Genomic DNA, 15,437 nt, shown 5'->3' on the forward strand with positions numbered 1-15,437 from the left:
TAAATATACTGTATTTACTTGAAAAATTCTAAAGTGTCATTATTTAATTCTGTTTTAAAAAGGAAATTATAATTTCACCTTAAGTGATGAACTAGAATTTCTTGCCATAAGTAGAAGGTACTTTTAAAAAATAATATATAACTGCTAAAGAAAAAAATGTTTTGTGTGCTCAGAAAGTCACTTTACATCCCTATGCCAGCATGAAGCATGCTTCTCTTTGGGAGACATGGCATTAGATGTTGTCAACATTTAAAAACCATGGTGTCCTACATCCTCTTAGTCTACATTTTCTGAAAACAATATTATATTTTTTTTAAAAAAAGACATAGTTATCCATAATAAGAAAAGTTCAAATTAAGTCACATACGTTTGGCTACCTAAAAATTGAGATAACAGTAGGGAATATATAAGCAGGAATTGGATTTTAGTAGTTTATTAGTGAGTCTTTCAGTGATTTGTTGAGTAACTATTTTGTGCAGAGCAATTTTGAGGTGATAACAGAGAAATACTTCTGCTGGTAAGCAGCTTGCCCAATATCCTGACACAAACATTAAAATTTCATGGGAGGAAGTTAGGAAAAAATGTCAAAAAATCTCCTTTGGTGGGCTATAATGAAAAGGGCTAAGCAAGATTTATGTAGACCAAATAAACATAGGCCTGCTGAAAGTGGAGCTTGAAATGCGAAACCTAGCTTTGGAACTGGTAACACACTTGTAAGAATTACCTCTTATCTTCTTGGAGTAACCACAGGGTGAGCCTAATCCTCCGTGAAAAAGCCCCCAGATACTTAAAGATAACATTGAGGAAATATGACATTTTTTCTATATTGTGCTAAACATTCCTTTTTCCTCCAGATTTTCTTTTTAAGGAGGTCATGGTTTCACATCTTGGCAACCTGATCAATCTCCTGTCAACAGATGACAAAGTAATATTTAATCAAGTGCCAAATGACTGGTAGACAATATGAGTTCTCTCCCCGATATGAAGGAAAGGAAACCAAGTGGATTGGAAACATAAGGGGAAACTCTATAGAGGAGGTGAGAAGTAAACTGGGCTTTGAAGTTTGGGCTGAAGGAAAGTTAAGAAAGAACATTCCAAATTTGGAGGATGGAATTGGGGTGGCTGGGTAGGAGGGATGTAATTAAGTATATTCCTGGCATTAACCAGGTGCTTAATAAATATCTGTTGAGTGTGTGTTTGTGAAATAAGAGTTGATGGTCTATAGTAGCCCTAGATCTGCAGATTGCCTGACTCAACATGATCATACTTTGGAGACATCTTCCTCTTGTCCTCACACAATACTTTTTTTCTATTTGATGACTGTAGTTGAAGTTATTTCTTACAAGATTATGTACTAGAGAGCAGGGTTTAATTTGCCCCTAGAAGATTCTGTCATGTTAAAAGACACTTCTTATTTAGATTGTCAGATGGGCTCAGACTGCCTTAGAGTTCACTCCTGTGCAGTGGAATAGCTGGGGGCGGGGGGGGCTGCCTGGAATTTTTGAGAAATAGTTCCAACTGCAAAAGTAAGCAAGCTCCTGTAGGCCACTGGTGGTATTGAAAAAGTCCGCAAAAGACATTGGCTGGCAAGCTCCCATGGAGATGTAACTTGGGACCTTTCTGACCTTAATGTCCAAAGGCCTTCAACCAGCATTTGAAGAGAAGATTAAATTCTAGCTGGTATTTTAGGCTTAGCTGTTCTGGAGCTCAGCCTCTGCAGGAGCCACATGAAAAGGCAAGACTCTTGGTATACTTTGGGAGCAGCTGCCTTCCCCTGCCAGCTGTTCAACTGCACGGATTGTTTTCTTGGAGAGAGAACTAGGTACTAACACCACCATCTGTCGGCACATGAATTTGCCTCCAAATGGTCCATGTCGCCTTTATCCCAGGATTGTCCATCTCTCACTCGATCCTTTTTTCTCTCCTGACTGCTGCCATCCAGGACAGGTTAACTCCATGCTAGATCACCTGTGGTGCTTACGCCTATTGTGACCTTGGATTAGGGGTCCCAACTAGATATGGTCTAGTCCTTGTTTCAGCTCAGATGTAACCTAGTCAAAAGACACTCTTTGCAGTGGGCAGGATTTCCAGGGACCTTAACAGCATAGAGGATTCAGCTGCTTATTTGCCCTGGTTCCTTGCAGCAGTAGCTGGCCACTTATTTGAGCTTACACCAAGGAAACAAGGAGTTATAAATAGGGGTGTGATAGTGATTTGGGAGAAAGTCTCTACTTGCTTGATTGCCGGTGCTTGAAATAAGAGGGAAGAAAACACTTACATGGCTATAGACAAGATTTAAAATAGAACCCTCACCCCCTGCATAGAGTAGTAGCACACTACTCTAATATACACACATGTGTAAAGTACTTCACCCAGGTTCTTTCCAGAGAATAGATTGTGTTGCACATTGTACACTGGCTGCCACAGAGCATTGTGGCAGGGGTGGCATGTAGGTAGGGAGAGTCTGGCATTGTCAGATTTTGACTGTTGAACAGATGCACTTCTGGCTGTCTCTCCAAGGCTGTGGCAATTACATACTTGCTAAGAACAATCCCCCAACTTTATATGTTTCTGATGAAGTCTTCCTTCTTTTACCCTCTTGACAATAGAAGGTAATAAGTGATGTCTATATGGGTAATGCAGTCAGAACACACATGCCACACCATGCTCCAACACCAGCCAAAGCAATGAGCTAACGACTTCAGCTGCCCAAGTCTGAAACAGCATGTTAAATGCTCTTCCTGGGTTATTTTATTTCGTCTTCACAACAGCCCTGCAAAGTAAGCACCAGTGTTTTGCTGTTTTACAGACAAGGCAACTGAGGGTCATGGACATTAATTAGCTCGTTGAGATGACAGAGCTTGTGGGTTGAAAAGCCAGACCTCAAACCAAGTCTGCCTGATTCTAGGCTCAGCTCGCAACCACTGCTCCATGATGCCTCTCCTTTTGAAAGTATTAGACTGCATAGCTTTCCAAGTTCACCTTTCTTTTAGAAGGCGTGTTTTTCCTCCTTTGAGGAAGATGTAAATAAACATCGTTTTGTGTGACATCTAGGTCATAAGGAAGTGTAAAGTGCTGCCTGGTTCCCTGGGGTGTTTGCTCTTGGAACCCATTTCAAGGGGAAGTTCATGCAGACCTTAGAGAAGCCCACCTGGAGGGGAATCAAAAGACCTCACCCCCAGTTCCTACTAAGGTGAAAGCAAGCACAGATTTGCCAGGCATATAGGTGAGTCATGATGAAAGTGAACCCTCCAGCATCCAGATAATCCATTCCAAGTAATGTCACACAAAGACAAACTATCTCCATTAACCCAGTTTAAACTACCAAATCATGAGCATGTTAAATTATTGTTTATAGGTTCTCCCCTCCAAAAAAAAAAGAAATAGGTTTATATTTGAGAAATTAATGGAACTGATTCTCAAACCCACAGAAACTTGTTAAGCTTGATGATTAGCATAGTGCTTTGGCCTGTCGCATGATAGCAGCCTTTGGAGGAGTCAGTAACAATTCATTTTCTAGCCACCAATGACCTTTCTCCCATTCCCTGGCCCAGCCAGACCCTATGCAGCAGAGAAGACTTTGGTTCCACTTTACAACCCACCCACTTTTCGGCCACCTGCTCTTCTCTCTATAGTTTGTGACTCCAATTTCTTAGAAGGACCTTCTCTTTTCTATCTAAATAACTTGAACTCCACAAAAATTAACAAGGAAACAGACTTTCCCTTGAACTTCTTACTAAAAGGTTTCCAAAAATTTCAGCAGCATAGCAAAATGAGCTTTTATTGATGGTCCATATTTCCAGGACAAAGACATAGAAATGATAGAAGAAAGAAACAAAAATCTTATAAATTACAAAACCAAGTTCAAATGAAAGGAATTTGATCTCTAGTTGCAAGGAATGAATTGAGAATATATATTCAGATTTGTAAACAGGGGCTCTCTCACCTTGTAGGTCCACAAAAGTTGTTAGCTTTAGATATGGACATGAGGAGTTGGGGCTGGGATTTTTAATTCCCAGAGGCAAAGGTAATAGCTGGAAGTGAGCCTCCATATACAGCCCAAACCATGAGAAAAGGACTGGGGAAACTCCACTTGCCTGAAGAAAATGGCAAGGAAGCTTGCTTCTTGTATATGGTCTTGAGTTGTGGGATATTTGGAGGGAGAAATTAAACATAGGCCAGCACCATTGTGGGTTTGGGTCCAAATTTGCACTTGTTTATATTGCAGGAAGCCCACGTTAAGAAATTACCAATAAAACTGGTCCCTGCAAAAGTAAACATGAAACTGCTCTTTTACGGTTATTTCCACAGTGCAGCTCAAACAATTCTTGCTGAAATTAAGTTCACAGTAAAAATTTACAAACCAAGTGAAAAAACTACCATCATAGGAAAATTAAGTAGGTGGGTAGGTAGGCAGGATAGATAGAGAAATTGGATACCATGAACTGGAAATGAGAAAATTAATATAGGTTAAATCTGTAAGATGATGTTTTAAAACATAGAAATTATATAACCTGATCTAAAAACTTAAAAACTACCTAGATAAGTGAAAGAATATACTGTGAAAAAAGAGACAAGTTTGAAAAAAACAATAACATTTAGAAATGATACAATTTTCATTGAAGTTAAAAGCTGGGTGGTAGTACAGTTAGTTAGGCATCTGACTCTTGGTTTCGGCTCAGGTCATGATCTCTGGGTCGTGGGATAAGCCCTACTTTGGGGTCTACACTCAGCATGGAGCCTGCTTGAGAATCTCTCTCTCCTTCTCCTTCTTTCCCTTCTGCCCATGTGCTCACTCTCTCTCTAAAATAAATAAATCTTTTTAAAAAAGGAAATGCATATTAGATGAGTGAAGCATTAGAAGAATTAGAACAAAAGTTAGTGAATTTTAGGATGACTCTAAGGAAAGCAGCTTTAGTCTGTAACATAAGAGATGAATAGAAAGGAAATATAAACATTTTAAAGGAATTGGAGACATAGGGGATAGTAATAAGGTCTTCTAATAGATGTCTAATGTAAGAGTTCTAGGAGAGACTGAAGGCCAAAGTATAGTGACTCAAAATTTTTCAAACTGGTCAAACGCATATATCTTTAAGTTCATCAAACATAGCTAATTCCAAACAGGCTAAATTAAAAGAGCCATACCCAGGCACACAGTGATGAAGCTGTTGAATATCAAAGAAAAATCTAAAAGGAATCAGAGATAAAAGACAAATTATTTCTATAAGGATTAGTATTAGACTGACAGTAGAGTTCTTACAGTAATATCAAAATACAGAGGAATCTTATCTTCAGAGGGTTGAAATAAAATGATACTTAGTTTATAATTCTATACCCAGCTATATTCTCATTCAAAAATGAGAACTAAGTTAATTTCAGGCAAGACAAGACTAAGAGATTTAATACTCAGTAGTCCCATCTGAAAGAACTAATACACAGGTGCTTTAATAACAAGGATAATGAATCTAAAAGTGGAGAACAGAATTCAGAAGGCAATACTAAAGGAGGAAATTGGCAAACATGTTCAGAAATCTAAATAAATGTTAAACATTTAGAAAAATAAAAATTATATTAGAGTACTTGAGAACAAAACGAGTTTGTGTGTGTGTCTTTGTGTATGTATGTATATATGTATATGGAGAGAGAGAGATCTTTATTATAAGAAATAAGTTCACATGCTTATAGAGGTTGAAAGTTCCCAGTGCTACAGTGGGCCAGCTGAAGACCCAAGAGAGACCCAAGAATTGTATAGTTCTAATCCAAAGGTCAACAGCTTTGAGATCCAGGAGGAGACAATACTTCAGTTTGAGTTTGGAGGATGTCCCAGATTGAAGGCAGTCAGGCAGAGAAAATAGTCTTTTACTCTGTGTTGTATGTTCTAGTCAGGCCTTCAAGTGATTGAAGGAGACCCATCCACATTGGCGAGGACAGTCTACTTTACTCCAATTCAAATGTGAATCTTGTCCAGAAACACCCTCACAGACATATCCAGAATAATGTTTGATCAAAAGTCTAGGTACCCTGTGGCCCAAGCAAGTTGACATGAAATTAACCATCACAGAAACTAAGAAATTATGTTTACAAACCAGGTGATTGAACAAAAATAATAGACATAATAACATGGAGGCTGATGGGAAAGGGGGGCTTCCTGACTGGAGTGAGTGCATTCTAAATTCCTTATATAGCTGACCCTTGAACAACATGGGTCTGAGCTGCATGGGTCCACTTATATGTGGGTTTTTTTTTAATATAAATATAGTGTAGTACTATTTTTATAAATAAAGTGCAGTATTTTCTTATGATTTTCATATTTTTTCTCTTGTTTCATTGTAATAATATGGTATATAGTACATATAACATATAAAATAAGTGTTAATCAACTGTTTATGTTACCAGTAAGGCTTCCTGTCAACAGCAGGCTATTAGTAGTTAAGTTTTAGGAAGTCAAAAGTTGTATGTGGGATTGTTGACCACACAGGAGGTTGGTGCCTCTAACCCCCATGTTATTAAGGGTCAGCTGCATTCAAAATTACAAAGGATATATGATTAGATTATATATGAGTCCACTTAAGATTAACTAAAAATTAATAAAAATATGGAAGATTTAGGGTACCTGGGTGGCTCAGTTGGTTGGGCATCCAACTCATGTTTTTAGCTCAGGTCATGATCTCAAGGTCATGAGATCAAGCCTTATGCCCCTCTCCTCCTTTCTTTCTCTCTGTCAAATAAATAAATCTTTTAGGAAAAAAATAGAATATTTTAATAATAAAATTAAAAACCTGGCCTACTAGACATACCTGAACCCCATACCTCAAAAATAGGAACTTTAGTATTTTTTAAAACCTGTAAAATGTTTATAAAAATTGATTATGTATGAAGATACCAATGGAAATGAAACAGATACCTCCACAATAATATAAGCATCACATACTTTGACCAATATGATCAAATTCCAAATTTGAAATAAGTTTTTAAATAGTTTATGGATCAAAGATCAAATCATAATAAAATTGTAAAATATTTATAAATTAATGAGAACAATACTCATGGCATGTAGCTAAAGCAGAATTTAGAGGAAAAATTCTAGCCTTAAAAACTAGAAGTTGGGGATCCCTGGGTGGCGCAGCGGTTTGGCGCCTGCCTTTGGCCCAGGGCGCGATCCTGGAGACCCGGGATCGAATCCCACGTCGGGCTCCCAGTGCATGGAGCCTGCTTCTCCCTCTGCCTGTGTCTCTGCCTCTTTCTCTCTCTCTGTGACTATCATAAATAAATAAAAATTAAAAAAGAAAAAAAAAACTAGAAGTTGAAATAAAAGATTGAAAGTTTAAGTTAATAAAGATAGTAAGTTTGTAAAAGAAAAATATAGCAAACTCAAAGTGGAAAGCCAGAAATAATGATGACAAAAGGATGAATTAAATGAAATTAGAAGTAATGAAGCAGTAGAGAGAATCAACAAAACCAAAACTTAGTTCTTTTTTTTTTTTTAATTTTTTTTTTTTAATTTATTTATGATAGTCACAGAGAGAGAGAAGCAGAGACACAGGCAGAGGGAGAAGCAGGCTCCATGCACCGGGAGCCCGACGTGGGATTCGATCCCGGGTCTCCAGGATCGCGCCCTGGGCCAAAGGCAGGCGCCAAACCGCTGCGCCACCCAGGGATCCCCCAAAACTTAGTTCTTAAAAAGACTAGTAAAATGAATCAACCTCTAACAAGACCGATGAGTAAAAAAGTTTACACAAATTAATATTAGACTATTTAAAGTAAATTTAATTAAAGATACAGACATTAAGTCAGAGTGTTGGGGACATGGATGTTTATTATTTTAGGCTCTTGAAATATTTCACAGAAAACAGATCATGATCTTAGGCGTTATGCCTTAGTCCAGGCACTGCCTATTATCTATCTTCTGTAGCATGCTTTAACATGTACCAGTTCTCTCCTGTCCTTGTGCACGTAGCTTCAAGTGACTTATGCATTCCTGCTTTGTACATGCTTGGTGGAAAACTGACATTCCATCGGTTGAAGCAGTGACAGAGGTAAGCCCTAAAATCAAGAGGATGAATGCCTCTAGCAAAGGTTAGGGAGAACAAGTCTCCTGTCCACATATGGTCAAAAAAGATGGATGCAACTAGGGCATAGGTGGTAGCTGGCCAAGGGACGGACATCTTGCTTATGAAAGGTACTGGTTTCCTTGAACCCTTCTTACTCTTAGTCATCCCAAGATTGTTCAACCGCCTTTCCTTACCTGGTTGATACTCTTCATTCCTTTGGCAGTTCTTTGCTTCAGAATATGTGTGTAAAAGTAAGTTTGCATTCTCTGGCTTGATCTGAGACACAGACATACTTTGGTGAAGCCTAAGTACTAAAATCCACAAACAGAAGGTAGGCACATCGTGGCCTATAGGCAAGGCCTTGAATCCCTATTTATTATCTCTTTGTTGCTCTAAAAATTGGCAGGTTGCAAGAAGGGAAAAGATACTTTATTGAGTTTAAAATGAATGTGGATTCAATATAGTTTTTACTCTTCATTTTAAAATGACTCATGGCAAGCTTTCTCTGATTTGAATAGTGTTCTGTTGATTCAGACTATGTTTTAAGAAGTTTATGATTCTTATTTTTTTTAAAGATTTTAAAAATTTTATTTATTCATGAGAGATACAGAGAGAGAGAGAGAGAGAGAGGCAGAGACACAGGCAGAGGGAGAAGCAGGCTCCATGCAAGGAGTCCAACGTGGAATTCGATCCCGGGTCTCTAGGATCATGCCCTGGGCTGAAGGCAGCGCTAAACCACTGAGCTACCCAAGCTGCCCTGATTCTTAATTTTTTAAGAAGTTTATGATTCTTAATTCTGATAAGCACACTATTCAAAAATATATTGCAAGGAAAATTAGGATGTCATTAGTTTCTGTATTCTATAGTATTTCCTTTTTTTCCCTCACAAAATAAGTGACTTTATCTTCATATGTCCTAGACTGCTATCCCTCCTCTATTTTAAAAGAGCTTTTGGGGGCACCTGGCCAGCTCAGTCAACAGAGCGTGTGAGTGTGACTTTCGATCTTGAGCATGAATTTGAGCCCCACATAGGATGCAGAGATTACTTAAAATCTTTTTTAAAAATAAAAATTAAAAAAAAATTAGCCATTGATCTATATGATTTGCAGCAAGTTATCCTATAATTTGGTTTAAGGTCAGTAATTTTCCATAGGATAGAACTTTTGGTCACATTGTCTGGCCATTTGTAGATTAATAATCTTTTCCTCACGTAGGTGTGGGAACAGTAGAACATCTTAGCAATGACCAGTACATGTGAGGCAGGTGGTCTTATTTTCTTGAGACACCAATGGGATCATAGGTACCCTAAAAGAACGTGTCTGTCAACTGAGTGGCGGACCAGAGAGAGAATCCTCAGAGAAGATGACCAAATGCGTGAATAACTGCTTTGATCCCCTCCAACTGGCCAGGCCTTAGAATTAAATTGGGAAAACTGAGTGAATAAAACCAGGTATGTTACTCTCTATGTAACACTGTTTTTGCAATAATCTGTTCTTTTTTTTTTTTTTAAGTTTGATTTATTTAGAGAGAGAATGTGCATGGGAAGGGAGGAGCAGAGGGAGAGAGAAACTCAAGCAGACTCCATGCAGAGTGCAGAGCCAGACATGTAGCTCAGTCTCACCACCTGTGAGACGATGACCTGAGCCAAAACCAGGAGTCAGACGCTCAACCAGCTGACCCACTCAGGCACTCCTCTGTTCTTTTACAATAACATGATTTGCTGTTTCATATTCCTAATATTTGTACCACATATACATGGCAATTTTTTTCAGAAATAATGTAGTCAGCACAGATAATATCATTTTCTACAGAAGAAAATAGTGAATCTGAGAGTTGCCATATTCCATAAATTTGCCCTGGTTGCAGAGCTGATTGTAGAGATAGGGCTGGATAGGATTCCTCTGGTAATGATGTTCTTTTTAGTATTCCAGATAAGGCTTCTTGCAAAACAAACACATGCTGGGGATCCCTGGGTGGCTCAGCGGTTTGGCGCCTGCCTTCAGCCCAGGGCGCAATCCTGGAGTCCCGGGATCGAGTCCCACGTTGGGCTCCCTGCATGGAGCCTGCTTCTCCTTCTGCCCGTCTCTCTCTCTCTCTCTCTCTCTCTCTCTCTATCATGAATAAATAATAAATAAAATCTTAAAAAAAAATAACAAACACATGCTTACACAAATAGCTAAGTACATAAATGTGTCTATACACATGCAAAATAGGAAATAATTAAAGAATAGGAAATAATTAAAATAAGTGTGACGCATTCTTTCTTTGTGGACTCAGTACTGTGCTTAAGCGAAAAAGATGTAATTTCCCTATATCTTTATACAGTATTTACTAGCATCTATCATATCTGTCAGTGAGCTTGTGGTACTGAACTTGACAGAGAACATAATAATCTAAAACACACACACACCCCCCAAAAAATCATCTCAGTATGAATAATGTACCTGTGGTCTGTGTTCATTATATTAACTAGATAATTATTCAGTATGTACTTTAGTTTGTGTTTGTATGGAAAAACCCTAAGCCATTTTGCTGAATGTTTGGCAATGATTCCATTGGAGGATTTGGAAGAATTGATTCCTAGGCTGCACTAGACTTAGTTTAGAGGCTTGCCTTCATCCCATGCAAAGGAAGAGGGGTTCAGGTCACCTTGGCTGTCACATGTTTACAGAAAACAACAGGGCTAGGATCTCTTACCTCTGTTTGCTAAGAGTGTATCTGATACAGTATTCTATATGCAATATCTCCCTTAGCCTCTTCTATAGTAATTCCTGGGGTAAGGTCAATTTAGTTACAATTGGCTATGAAGAGGCATATTTTGGGACAAAAATCCATATGTAAATATATATATATTTTTTTCCCCACTTAAAATTCCCTCAATGGTTAGTCAGTTTTATCTGCTTACCTGTAAAAAAATGGACATAGCATTTTATGGCAGTTGAGAACTATTTCAGAAAGGTTTAGAATTCAGGGATGCTTTCTTGGCTGAAAGTTATTTTTATTAACATCAAAAGTCTGACCTCCCTTCACTAAGTTCTCCATATCCATTTGCTTGGTTATAAAATACTTACCTGCAAAAGGTAAATATTTCTTTTCTGATTGTTCTGTCTGTGTTTTTTTCCCCCAAGCAGAAAAAAAAAAAAAAAAAGCGGGCATTTCCAAAGCTAATTTATCTGCAAAGAGACATATGCTTTAGGTCTGTACTCGTTAATTTACCTTGGAAAAATTAGGTCATCTTCAAATCTGGCAGTGTGGCTTATAAACTTGGCAAAATGGTCTAATTAAAAGCTTCCCTGAGATTTTTTAAAAAGGCAAAAAAATTATTAGTATTGGTGATGTTTTCATTTTCATAGTTTGTGTATATATAGGTATATGTCACTCCTCATGCTGCACTAAAAGTATGTTGACTGTTAACAGTTCATCTCTTTTCTTCTACAGCCTCCAAGTCTGTTATAAATAGTATGCTACGGGACCCTTCTCAGATTCCAGATGGAGTTCTAGCAAATCAGGTCTATCAGGTATTAATCACAGCTGTCTATTTTCAGTGGCAGTGCTATCTGCCTAGCAGAGTAAAGGATTTTAAACCTCATTTAATTACTGTCATCATAAACTATCACTGAGGTCAGGGTACACCATAAATGGCAGTGCAATATTTGCGAGAAGAGCATTTCACTTTTTAATAGCTTGCTTTTATGGAGAATAAAAAGCATGTGATTTTTGTTTTCTGTGATTAAATCTTAACAGCCTTTTGATAGGTTTGTTGTGTTTTGTTTTGTTTTGTTTTTTTAAAGAAAAGTAATTACTGCTTTTAGGGTACTCGTTAATGGTCATGGTTTTTGTAGTCACCACAGACCCCTTCTCTGTTTTATCCACAGTGCATCGTGAATGACTGCTGTTATGGCCCACTGGTGGACTGCATCAAACAGTATCCTTTCCCATAAAATTTTAGGTGCACAATTGACGAGCTCAGACTCAGTGGAGGAGATGTGTCTAGCTTTAACCTGACATAAAGTTCTGCTTCACAAAACACATTTCATACTCTTCTACTTTACATTCAATCAACTGGAGGGTCACTGCAGACCATCCTTTTCTCCAGCTTAAGGAAAATCAGATGGGCCACTGGAGGCTGTCAGTTCAGCAGGTTACATTCACATGCTTATCTCAAACTGCCCGGGTTTCAGAGACCTTAAAGGTACAGAGTCACTGGGCTCAGAACTTACTGTCTGGGAATGTATTTCACCAACCCAATGAACGTTTGGAAAAATAGAATGGATTTCTGTGTAAAAAGCCAAATGCAATTGAGTTTCCTAGAATAAATTTTGAGCCTAGAGTTCAAGGATGATGCAATTAAAATACCACAGAGACCATCATATCTGAAAGGGGAGTAGATTCTTGTTGCTCAGAGGCTGATTACAATCTGAACTGCCATTTGGATCCCTAATAAACAACTTTAGAAAAACCAGGCTAATTTTTCCCTCTGGAGTGAACTTGAAGCTTTGAAAACAGATTTCCAGTCATTCTTAATTAAAGACATCAGGATTACCAAAGAGTTAATGCTTACTTCTCAAAACGGGACTTGAGCAGATAGTCACTACCTCATGAAAGAGGACGTCCTTCATCCATCCATACATTTAGTAGCATCATGGCAATACTAAGGATTTTGATGATCCTCAGTGAAAAATGCTACTTAAGGAGTCAGTAACTAGGAATTTTTAATGAAAATTATCTTGCACCTAAATCCATGAGTCTCGCATTTCTTAATACCATAATATGACCTTCCTAACAGAGGTTTCGTGAGTATGGATAGCACTGTGATCAGTTGAGACTCAGTGCTACCAGTCAAAAAGCTTTCTGTTAAAAACCTTTTTTTGTTGAAAGTCAAATGTGTGTGTGTGTGTGTGTGTGTGTATGCGCGTGCACGCACCTGCATGTGTGTTTATCCCACCTTATTTTTACAAAGGCTTAGAGTCCATAAAATTTTTGTAAAGAAACTCACTCATTTTTTTCATAAAGTTAACCTTTTAAAAATAATCTCTTAACAGAGCCCTCTTATAAGAATATTCACTCCCTAAGTTATAGCCCTTTATGTGTTTATTCTTCAAGTCTGTTTCCCCCCAGTGTCGTTTAAATTAATAAAATCACAGCACTGTCATAGCTTGCCATACTTCTATTTTCAATATAAAATTAATGATAGCATTGGAAAGTGTAGGAGTGCCAACCTCATGTTGCTACCGCGGTAAAGTTTAGCACATTTGTATAGCAACTAACACCATCTTGTTATCTGGGGCAGAATTACATGTTAATTTTAAAGCACATAAAATAGTTAAAGATCAATTTAAAGTTAAGGTTTTAAAAGCATAATGTCTTTTGAAGGATTGCATATTGATTTTAAATATAACTATCTAATTATATATGCATGGACTAAAGTATGAAGTCAACTGCTTTGTAAATGCCAGGAGGCTATTTTTCAGTAATAGTTGAGATGCTTACGGGAAACTAGATTGCTGTATTGCTGGCTAAGAAAATGGCTTGTGAGGTTATTTACAAGTTTTGCCCCATGGTCACAGCCATACATCAATAATAGGTATTATTATAGACAAAGTCTAAGTGTTTTCTGCTTATAGAGCATTATAAATTCTGTTCAGAGTATTTTCTTTACATTTTTGCCATCATTCACTTTTCTTTTTTGGCTGTGTTATTGCCAGTAGAATTTAATGTAGTACATGATTTCAATTGATAAAGATAATGATGTATGTCTATAAATTGCATTCACTGACTTGATTATAATTTTGCAGTTCCATTGTGCCTATTGCCAGTAAAACTACTGTTTTTATAAGCTTTGTTTCCTAGACCTTGTATTTTATATATGTTTATATCAAGCAAAGAATAATCAAGAAGTATGTCTTTCCCAAATTTCAAATCGGTGATTGCTTTTACCATACAAAATGAAACCAGCTGGGAAATTTATAGAGAACTGATTTTATTTTTACATTGAGGCAGTAGCAGTTTCATATAATGTAAATATACTTGCATAGATGTTTCCTAGACTGATCCACAGGAATTACTTTATTTCACACTGAATAAAAATTAGTTGTTTTCCATGTGAGTGAAAATGCTATTTGTATGTTGTTCTGATAATTTAGTAATGTTTACATTGCTTACTGTTGGTGAATTACATCATTTTGTAAGAAAGAAAGTACACATTTAGTAAATAGAATAGGTGCAAAATCTTTTTACTCCATTATGAAAATGTTACATGTAGACATTTTTGTAAGTAGAATAAAGGAAATTGGTCATTTATAAATAAGACACCACAAAAAGCACAGTAGCATAGAGTGTATAACTTGCCATTGTGCTTTCTTTTTCTTTTGGCATCTATGACATTTTTTCCTTCATAGCCATGTCCATCCACACCTTTCCTGCCACAAATATATTCACTGACACAAAAGGTGTGAGAAGCCAGCCACTTCTACTTTCCAAAGTGTGACTCCAGGACACAGCTATTACACAAAGACCTAAACAGAGAAGCAAGGAAAGATAATGATCCAGGAAGCTTAAAATGCTGTGGGTTTCATTTCTGTACTATCAGTAACCTCAATTTCATGATTCAACATTTTAGATGTAAATAATTTACAACAATAAAAGTGAGAGCGCATTTATGTGGATCAGAAGTAAATAATTGAGTTCTAACATGTGGGATGCCCCTAATAATGAGAGACCACTGAGAGGTATTCATCAAATGTCTTCACTGGACTCTGCACATGTATAAAATTTTGTGATTTGAAAATTCGTTCCTTTATTCTGGTTCCAATTAGAAATTAAATAAGCACAGTTACATGCATGGTTGGGGGAGGGGACAGCAAGGAAAATTGCAATGATGATGAATTGGGGCTCATTTTGACAGTGGACATGAGTGGCCACATCTCTTGAATTATGATTTAAATGTGTGTTGAAAAAAAATAAAATAAAATAAAATAAAATAAATGTGTGTTGATAAAGGGTAGATAATTCTCTAGGATTTTTTAAAACAAATAATGCATACATTTTATTTCTTTTAAATTGCATTGCACTCTTACAGTGCATGATCAGAATCAAAGGGTCTCTGTTAAGCTGAGGAGTGATACGACCAGGTTGACACTATCCACTGGAGAGTCAGATAATTTATACCAAATGCTTTTGACAGAATCAAAGTATCAGAATAGGATAACACTCCTTTTCATACTTTGTGCAGTTTCATCCTTTTGGAAAAATAGAACAGAATTCCAAGTCCTAATCCTGATTTAATTATTTACCAGTCATGCGACCATCAGAAAGTTCCTCAGCCTTCTTGAAACTTGCTTTCCATAATCACAAAAATGGGACTAGTAATAGTACCTATTTATGTGG

The 15,437-nt window shown here is 37.2% G+C and overlaps 1 protein-coding gene across 15 annotated transcripts in view; it reads left to right on the plus strand.

The window, feature by feature from the left end:
• CDIN1 (CDAN1 interacting nuclease 1) overlaps positions 1-15,437 on the plus strand; it is a 232,516-nt gene that overhangs the window by 84,058 nt on the left and 133,021 nt on the right. For all 15 annotated transcript variants that reach the window (XR_013369962.1, XR_013369963.1, XR_013369961.1 and 12 more), the window contains 2 exons: positions 11,490-11,569; positions 11,927-11,976. Coding sequence is in view for 11 of the 15 variants with exons in the window: in XM_077880507.1 (XP_077736633.1) it covers positions 11,490-11,569; positions 11,927-11,976 (130 nt within the window). In the remaining 4 variants the exon portion in view is untranslated. The remainder of the gene's footprint in view (positions 1-11,489; positions 11,570-11,926; positions 11,977-15,437) is intronic.

Source organism: Canis aureus, chromosome 32 (assembly GCF_053574225.1).
Source record: "Canis aureus isolate CA01 chromosome 32, VMU_Caureus_v.1.0, whole genome shotgun sequence".
NCBI classification, from domain to species: Eukaryota; Metazoa; Chordata; class Mammalia; order Carnivora; family Canidae; genus Canis; species Canis aureus.